General features: G+C 46.7%; 1 protein-coding gene across 1 annotated transcript in view; it reads left to right on the top strand.

Annotated features, from left to right (window-relative positions):
* The first annotated feature begins 1,449 nt into the window (after positions 1–1,449).
* Positions 1,450–10,010, top strand: part of LOC116864695 (epididymis-specific alpha-mannosidase-like) — a 48,323-nt gene continuing 39,762 nt past the window's right edge. Inside the window, exons 1-2 of the mRNA XM_032852583.1 lie at positions 1,450–1,593; positions 3,536–3,682. Coding sequence (XP_032708474.1) covers positions 1,456–1,593; positions 3,536–3,682 — 285 coding nt within the window. The 5' untranslated portion in view covers positions 1,450–1,455. The remainder of the gene's footprint in view (positions 1,594–3,535; positions 3,683–10,010) is intronic.

The raw sequence follows: 10,010 nt of genomic DNA, 5'->3' as shown, positions 1-10,010 counted from the left end.
TTGAGACCATGGCAGACCTGTGTGGGCTGCTGGCTCAGGGGGTCACAGGACACAGAATCAAGAGGCCAGGTGACTGCACACAGCCATCAGAAGTAAGGTCAGGTGGATCCCTGGAAACATGTGGAGGTTAGAATGGCATGGGACCATTGCCAGCCATTGAGGTGACAGTACACAGCACTCCTTGCGGGGAAACAGATAGACAGGTGAACCACACACTGTCTGCATGACCTCTCCGGGGCCATGAGGATCGATGAGTCCGGATGCTGAGGGTAGCCACCCTAATGACACATCTGTATCCCTTGCCCAGTTTCCAGACCTGACCCAGTTTCCAAACCCAAAACCCTCTGATGGAAGGAGAGCTTGTCCCTGGGAGGAAGGAGGCTGAGAGGGTCCAGCAGGACCCTATGGAAAGGATTCCTCCATCCCTTCCCCAAGGTGGCTCCTGGTCACTGAATGGACACTGGGGAGAGAGAATTTGCACTGTTTTGAGGACTAGGGACTTCAAGCAGCCTTAAACACCCATTAGCACCTGAGTTTCTGGGGGCAAGGCATTCAGGAGTGATTAGCGGGGTGTTTCTGGCTCCCTGTCCTTCCTGAGGTTGCAGTGAGGGCTCAGCACGGACTCCTGAATCCAAGGCTGGGCCAGAGGAGTGACTTGCTGGTGGTTGGCTCACAGGACTGCTGAGCTGGTGCCGGCTGTGGGCAGGACAGAGCTCCTCCCTGCATGTCCCCTACACAGAAGGCTGGCTTGACCCGTGATGTCACTGCTGGTTTCCTCCAGACGAAACTCTAGGGGAGAGCACACCATGACCACCACCCTGGGGCACATGGTATTTGGGAATCTGCTGAGAAGTGGACAGCACTGGTTTATTCCTGAGCGGAATAAGTCAATCAGAGAACGACAATTATCATGGGATTTCACTCATATGTGGAATTTAAGAAAAAAAAAACAGGATCATAGGGGAAGGGATGGAAAAATAAAAAAAGATGAAATCTGAGAGGAAGACAAACCAAAAAACTCTAGGAAAAACTCTAGGAACAAAATGCAGGTTGCTGGAGGGGAGGTGAGTGGAGAGATGGGGTAACTGGGTGATGGGCATCAAGGTGGGCACATGGTGTGATGATCACTGGGTGTGATATGCAACTGATGAGTCACTGAACTCCTCCTCTGAAACTGACAACACGTTATAGGTTAAATAATTGAATTTAAATAAAATAAATTAAAAAAATTGACATCAATGCCTAGACACTACTGATGGGGGCGGAGCACAGAATGGTGATGTCCAGGGGCCACCCCCTCTTCTGGTTCAGAAGACAACACTGCTGTGAGTGCCACTCCTCCTGCTTCTGTCCCTGCCTCCTCATGGGTCAGGGGTGGCGTTCTCTGCTAGGGGACCAGTCGCCAGTGGATGACAAGTTATGGCCAGCAGCTGCCCCTGCCCACTTGCCACTGGGATGTGGCCGCCCGTCTGGCTTCCTGTGCTTATGCAGCTGGTACTGCTGCAGTTCCTGGTGGCCCAACCCATGAAGCCCATCAGGGTCTTTGTGGTTCCCCACAGTCACATGGATGTGGTCTGGATCCACACTGTACAGGTAGGTGCCCGTTCACCATCCCCCAGAACCCCTGGAGCTCGGCTTCCTTTTCCCTGCCAGATCCCAGGGTGGGTTTGAAGTCTGGTGTTAGCTGACATCCTCAAGGGAGCCGCCTGAGTTATGACCTAACTCGCTGGAGACCAGGGAGGCTCACTTGGGCTGCTTGGCTCCAGTCTCTGGCCTCAGTTTCCCCATCCATGCTAGGGATAGTCAGGTGAAGATACATGGGCCTGACTCAGGCCATGGTTTGCAGTCCATGACTGGGACACCTTGGGTGGGCTCTGTTCCCTTTCTGAGCCCCATGTCCCCCTTCTGTAGGATGATACAGGCCTCAGACCCTTTGCATGGGCTGTTCCCTCTGCCCAGAAGGCCTTCCTCCAATAAGCCTAGTCCCTCCCAACCCTGTGTGTGGTTCCAGAAAAGACACTTTCTGGTGGGGCATTCCTGGCATCCCTATGTGTACCCCTATTCCCTTCCCCTCCTCCTTTCCATTCACATTTGGTAGGGGGCTTGGTGTCGGTCCCTTGTCCCCAGCAGAGAGCTAGCTTCACAGGCCAAGGGCTTCATACGTTATATTTCCTGGCATGGTTTCACCACCCTGATAGACAGAAGAGGTGCACCAGCTATTGCTGATTGAGTGAATGAATGCAGGAATGAATGAATGCAGGAATGAATGAATTCAAATGAATATGCAGGAATGAATGATCAAATAAATGAATGAATGTTCAAATGAATGAATGAATGAACACAGGAATGAATGAATGCAGATATGAAGAAGTACAGGAATGAAGGCATGCAAGAAGGAACGAATGCAGGAAAAGGAGCAGGAAGAGACCAAGATTTGCTCAAGATCCTGGGTCAGGTGACTGCATATTGTCACCCAGGCCACCTCCAGCTCTTTTGTGGGAACAGGAAGGAAACCCAGAAGAGAACAAACACTCTCTGGGATTAGGGATACAATAACCATTCTGCGGATGTTACTGAGAGGCAGCTAGACTTCAATGGGAGAGGGAAGCAGCAAGAGGATCTGATGCTGGCGGTGAGGGCAAAGGAGTCCATTCCTGGGATGCACTGGGCAGCCTCTCCAGGGACACTCTGCTGCCTGTGGAGATGGCTTAACGGTGAGGAAGCATGCTTGTTGCCCTCAGTTATAGAAGAGAAAACAGGCCCAGCGAGGGTTGGTGACTTGCTTAAGGGAACCCAGGAATGACCTCCCTTTTTGAGGCCTCCCTGGCCAGGGATCTTTGCATTTCATTAAGCAGCCACTCTGGGCAACACCATGTATCAGCCTGGAAACACATATGGGAAACACCCATGTCTGGTCCTGTGGAGCCTCCAGCCTGGGAGAGGCAGGTCAGCAGATGCCCGCGACCATCCAGGGGGCTGGGGGCAGCTCCTCTCAGCTTCAGATCTCATCCTCAGCTCCCTTCATTTCAGCCCAGACGGGCCCCACGGGGTCCCTGGACCTCCTCCCTGTCACCCTGTGGCTTCACTGGCTGCCTCCCTACTGTACCCTTGGGCCAGCTATCATGCCCCTCATGGAAGCTGACCCTGTCCCCTGGGCATGTCATATGTCATGGTCTGGAACATCAAGACCAGCTACCATGCCCCCTCAGGGAAGGTGTCCCTGGCCCCTGGGCACATCCTGTGTCATGGTCTGGAACATCACCTCTCTCCCTAGAACAGCAGGATCTCATCAGAGGCAGGAGAGCCATGTCACTGTCTCAGGGCCAGCTGGCACTGTGTGTCCAGCACAGAGCAGTCCCTGTGTGTCTCTGTCGGAGTGGTATAGGAGGAAGAGAGGAAGAGCCCAGGACAGAAACCCACAGGGAGTGGTGGGGCCCAGGGACCCTGTGCCACTGGGATTTTAGTACTGGATCCTTGGGGTCAAGCCTCTGGGAACCTCCATGGGTGCTGGTGTAATGGGGTGCCCCCTCCACAGGAAAGCCCGTGGGCCTATGTGGCCAATGTCTACACCTCTGTGGTGCAGGAGCTCATGCTCCAGAAGCATCGCCGCTTCATTGCTGTGGAGCAGGAATACTTCCGGCTGTGGTGGGACGGCATCGCCTCAGACAGGCAGAAACGCCAGGTACTGCAGTCTGCAAGGGTCTCTGGGAGGGATACCGAGGGAGGGAAGCCCCTTGTCCAAGGATGTGTGGTCTGAAACTCCCAGACCAGGTGCACTGGGCACTTCACATGACTTGTTTAGCTCAGGTTTGTGCTCAGCCCAGCCCAAAAGACAGGTTTGGTTTTATCTGCCTTTGTAGCTGTTGGTGTGAAATGGCGCTCTAACAAGTCAGCCCTGCACTCGTCAGGTGTGGAATGGAGTCTCTTCAGAACCCCACCTCCCACTTCATCTACCATCTGCATGGGCCCGTGGCTCACAGCTGACCACCCTGCCTAGAGTGCTCCATTGTCTGCATCTAAAGTGGGCCGCAGAAGACATCATGGGGCACAGTTTCAGAGAGGCCCTGGGAAGCAGGTCTTCATGGGGGACAGCCTGGAACTTCAACCTCAGGCAGGGGTGCATTCTGTGAGCTGCAGGTCATGCCTGTGCAAATGCGAGTGACCTCCCCTTCCTCAGATCTGCTGGGTTCTGATGAATGCGGGACATGGGCACCTTGGAGGACACTGTGGACCTGGTCCTCTCCCTGCATTCTCTTTCCTTCATAACAGTCACTGAACACGAGGGACAGGGAGGTGAGAGACTGCCCAAGTGTCAAAGTGAGAAGTTAAAGAGAAGAGGTCACCAGATCCCACCTTAGAGGTGTCTTGAACCTGCACCTTGTGGAGTCATAAGGAGGAGCCTCGCATGCTATGGGCACTAGGCAACTGCCAGGCACTGGCCTCTACTTCTTACAGTCCACGTCACCATGTCCTCCCAACAGGGTGTATAGTGGGGAAAGTTACTCCATGCTGCACAGATGGTCCTGGTTCAGAGAGGGCAGGTGAATGGCCTGTGGTTGCACAGCTGATACAGGATAGGTGGGACACTGAGCCAGGCAGGTCTGAGTGAAGTGGGTCTCTCAGGGTGTCCAGGGGGTGGGCTGGCCTCTACATTGACACCCCAAGCCCAACTGTCTCTCCTCATCCTTGAGGGGGGATGTGACCCACCAGAGTCCTGGGGAGACCACTCTTGGTATGGCTCCCTGGAAGCAGGGACATTTCTCTACTTGCTCCTATGAACCCCCAGTGCCTGAAAAGTGCCTGGGATGTGGTAGGTGCTCCTGTAAAACAGTATGCAACAGAAGCCCATTCAATCCTCCTGGAGTGAATAATCATGACCCTGACAGTCCTGAAAGCAAATGGAACCTACAGTCTCCAAAGAGTGCACAGGACTCACCACCACTGTCTCTCCCTACCGCCCCTGTCTCTTCCCTCCATTACTTCATTTATTTTAAAAATACTTATTAGCCAAAAAAGCAAGACCCATTGATATGCTGTGTGTGCAAGAGACTCATTTTAGACTGTGAGTCATCTCCAGATTGAAAGTGAGAGGGAGGGGCTGCCTGGGTGGCTCAGTGGGTTAAAGCCTCTGCCTTTGGCTCAGGTCATGATCCCAGGATCCTGGGATCGAGCCCCACTTCGTGCTCTCTGCTCAGCAGGGAGCCTGCCTCTCCCTCACTCTCTGCCTGCCTCTCTGCCTACTTGTGATCTCTGTCTGTCAAATAAATAAAATCTTAAAAAAAAAAAGAAAGTGAGAGGTAAACCATCTATCATGGAAATCTATCTATCATGGAAATCATGGAAAACCATCTATCATGCTAATGGACATCAAAAGAAAGCTGGGGTGGCAATCCTTATATCCAATAAATTAGATTTTAAACCAAAGACTGTAATGAGAGATGAGGAAGGACACTATATTATAATTAAAGTGTCTATCCAACAAGAAGATCTAACCATTGTAAATATTTATGCCCCTAACATAGGAGCCTCCAATTATAGAAACCAATTAAAACAAAATTAAAGAAACACATAGATAATAATAGTGTAATCATAGGCAACTTGAACACTCCCTCACTACAATGGACAGATCATCTAAGATTAGCAAGGAAACAAGGTCCTTAAATGACCCACTGGATCAGATGAACTTCACAGATACATCCAGAGACTTCCATCCTACAGCAAGAGAATACACATTCTTCTGAACTGCACCTGGAACAATCTCTAGAATAGATCACATACAGGGTCACAAATGAGGTCTCAACTGGTACCAAAAAAATGGAATCATTCCCTGTGAATTTTCAGACCACAATGCTTTGAAACGGGAAATCACTCACAGGAGGAAATTTAGAAAGAATACCCAACTTTTGTATCAACATGGACAGGACTGGAAGAGATTATGCTGAGTGAAGTAAGTCAAGCTGAGAGAATCAATTATCATAAGGATTCGCTTATTTGTGGAGCATAAGGAATAACACGGAGGACATGGGGAGATGGAGAGGAGAAGGAAAGAATTCAAAAACATGGAGGGTAAAGAGCATCCAAGCAAAGAATGAATGGGTCAACCAAGAAATTAAAGAAGAATTTTTAAATATTTATGGAAACAAATGAAAATGAAAACACAACTGTTCAAAACCTTTGAGATGCAGAGCACCTGGGAGGCTCAGACATTAAGCATCTGCCTTTGACTCAGGTCATGATCCCAGGGTCCTGAGACAGAGCCCCACATCAGACTCCCTCCTCTGTGGGAAGTCTACTTCTCCCTCTCCCAGTACCTCCATTTGTATATCCTCTCTCTTGCTCTCTCTCTCTCTTGCTCTCTCTCTCTCTCAAATAAATAAATAAAATATTTAGAAACAAAAACAAAAACTTTGAGATGCAACAAAGGTGGTCCTAAGAGGGGAGTATATAACACTAGAGGTCTTTCTCAAGAAACAAGAAAGTTCTCAAATACAGAAGCTAACCTTACACCTAAAGAGGCTGGATAAAGAAAACCAAATAAAGCCTAAACCCAGCAGAAGAGAATTTATAAAGATTAGAGCAGAAATCAATGAACTAGAAGCCAAAAGAACAGTAGAACAGATCAACAAAACTAGGAGCTGATTCTCTGAAAGAATTAAGATTGATAAATCCCTGGCCAGACACACCAAAAGGAAAAGAGAAAGGACCCAAATAAATAAAATCATGAACGGAAGAGGAGAGATCACAACCAACACCAAAGAAATACAATTCTAAGAATATATTATGAACAACTATATACCAACAAATTAGGCAATTAGGAAAAAATGGATGCATTTCTAGAAACATATGAACTACCAGACTGAAACAGGAAGAAATAGAAAATCCGAAGAGACCCATAACAGGCAAGGAAATTGAAGCAGCCATCAAAAATCTCCCAATAAACAAGAGTCCAGGGCTGAATGGCTTTCCAGGGGAATTCTACCAAATATTTAAAGAACAATTAATACCTGTTCTTCTAAAGGTGTTTCAAAAAATAGAAATGGAAGGAAAACTTTTGGACTCGTTCTGTGAGCCTAGTGGCATCACAATTCCAGACTTTAAGCTCTATTACAGAGGTGTCATCATCAAGACAGTATGGTATTGGCACAAAAACAGACACATAGATCAATGAAACAGAATAGAGAGCCCAGGGTGCCTGGGTGGCTCAGTGGGTTAAGACCCTGCCTTCGGCTCAGGGTCCTGGAATCGAGTCCCACATCAGGCTCTCTGCTTGAAAGGGAGCCTGCTTCCACCTCTCTCTCTCTCTGCCTACTTGTGATCTCTCTCTCTGTCAAATAAATAAGCAAAATCTTAAAAAAAAAAAAAAAGAAAAGAAAAAAGACAAGCTATTCAGTTAATGGTGTTAGGAAAATTGGACAGCCAGATGCCAAAGAATGAAACTGGACCATTCCCATACACCATACACAAAAATAGACTCAAAATGGATGAAAGCCTTAAATGTGAGACAGAAATCTATTAAAAGTGGAGAACACAGGAACCAACTTCTGTAACCTCCGCTGCAGCAACTTCTTGTTAGACACGTCTCCAAAGGCAAGGAAAGCAAAAATGAACAAAGGAAAATATGAACTATTGGGACTCCATCAAACTGAGGGTTTTAGAGGGGAGTGGTTGTGGGGATGCATGAATTTGGTGGTGGGTATTAAGGAGGGCATGTATTGCATGGAGCAGTGGGTGTTTTACAAAAACAATGTATTTTGGAACAATGCTTCAAAAACTAATGATGTATTTTATGGTGAATAACATAACACAATAAAAACACAGACAAAAAAAATTTTTTTTGAGACAAAAAGCTTTTGCACAGCAAGGGAAACAGTCAACAAAACCAAAAGGCAACTGACAGAATGGGAGAAGATACCTGCAAATGACATATCACATAAAGGCTAGTATCCAAAATCTATAAAGAACTTATCATACTCAACACCCAAAGAACAAATAATCTATTCAAGAAATAGGCAGAAGACATGAACAGACATTTCTCCAAGAAGACATACAAATGGCCAACAGACACATGAAAACATGTGCATCACTCAGCATTAGGAAAATACAAATCAAAGCCACAATGAGATAACACCTCACACCAGACAGAATGGTTAAACTTAACAAGACAGGAAACAACAGATGTTCATGAGGATGCAGACAAAGGGGAACCCTCCTACACTGTTTGTGGTATGCAAGCTGGTGCAGTCACTCTGGGAAACAGCATGGAGGTTCCTCAAAAATTTGAAAATAGAACTACCCTATGACACAGCAATTGCACTGCTGGGTATTTACCCTAAAGATACAAATGTAGTGATCCAAAGGGTCACGTGCACCCAGTGTTTATAGCAGCAATGTCCACAATAGCCAAACCAGGGAAAGAGCCCAGATATCCAGCAACAGATGAATGGATAAGTAAGTGTGGTATATATACACAATGGAAAACTACTCAGCCATCAAAAAAAGAAATCTTGCCATTTGCAATGATGTGGGTGGAACTAGAGGGTATTATGCTATATGAAATCAATCAGTCAGATAAAGGCAATTATCATATGACTCACTCATATGTGGAATTTAAGACAAAACGGAGGAGCATGGGTAAGAGAGGAAAATGTAAAACAAGAAAGAAGCAGAGAGGGAGACAAAACATAAGACTCTTAATCAAAGGAAACAAAGTGAAGGTTGTTAGAGGGGAGGGGGTGGGGAACGAGGTAGCAGGATGATGGGCATTAAGGAGGGCATGTGATATAATGAGCACTGGATCTTATATAAGATTAATGACTCATTAAGAAAAAAGCTTCTATTTTCATTGATGGGTTCTACTGTATCTCTGGTTTCTATCTCATTGATCTCAGCTCTAATCTCAATTATTTCCCTTCTTGTGCATGGGGTTGGCTTAATTTCCTGTTGGTTCTCCAGTTCTTTAAGGTGTAAAGAGAGCTGGTGTATTCTGGATTTTTCAATTTTTTGAGGGAGGCTTGGATGGCTATGTATTTCCCCCTTAGGACCGCCTTTGTTACATCCCATAGTTTCGGACAGAAGTGTCTTCATTCTCATTGGTTTCCATGAATTGTTTAAGTTCTTTGATTTCCTGGTTGATCCAAACATTCTTAAGAAAGGTGGTCTTTAGCTTCCAGGTGTTTGAATTCCTTCAAAATTTTTCTTGTGGTTGAGTTCCAGTTTCAAAGTACTGTGGTCTGAGAATATGCAGGGAATAATGTGAATCTTTTGGCATTGGTTGAGTCCTAATTTGGGACCCAGTATGTGATTGATAAGCCATTGGCCAAACTAATCAAAAAGAAGAGAGAGAGGACCCAAATTAATAAAATTATGAATGAAAAGGGAGAGATCATGACTAACAACAAGAAATGGAAACAATCATCAGAAATTATTATCCACAGTTATATGCCAATAAATTATGAAACCTAGATGAAATGGATGCATTCCTGGAAACCTATAAACTTCCAAAACTGAATAAGGAAGAAATTGACAGCCTGAATAGACCAATATCAAGTAATGAGATTGAAGCAGTGGTCAAAAACCTCCCAAAAAACAAGAGCCCAGGACCTGACAGATTCCCTGGGGAATTTCACCAAACTTTCAAAGAAGAAATAACACCTATTCTCTTGAAGCTGTTTCAAAAAATTGAAGCAGAAGGAAAACTTCCAGACTCTTTCTTTTTTTTTTTTAAAGATTTTATTTATTTGTCAGAGAGAGAGGGAGAGAGAGCGAGCACAGGCAGACAGAATGGCAGGCAGAGGCAGAGGGAGAAGCAGGCTCCCTGCTGAGCAAGGAGCCCGATGTGGGACTCGATCCCAGGACGCTGGGATCATGACCTGAGCCGAAGGCAGCTGCTTAACCAACTGAGCCACCCAGGCGTCCCAAGAAAACTTCCAGACTCTTTCTATGAAGCCCGCATTACCCTGATCCCCAATCCAGGCAAAGACCCTAACAAAAGGAGAATTGAGACCAATATC

The sequence above is a fragment of the Lontra canadensis genome, unplaced genomic scaffold (assembly GCF_010015895.1).
Source record: "Lontra canadensis isolate GAN:19392208 unplaced genomic scaffold, GSC_riverotter_1.0 scaffold1, whole genome shotgun sequence".
Lineage (NCBI taxonomy): Eukaryota > Metazoa > Chordata > Mammalia > Carnivora > Mustelidae > Lontra > Lontra canadensis.
Note: the sequence above shows the minus strand (reverse complement) of the source record. Positions and strands in the feature narration are given on the sequence as shown.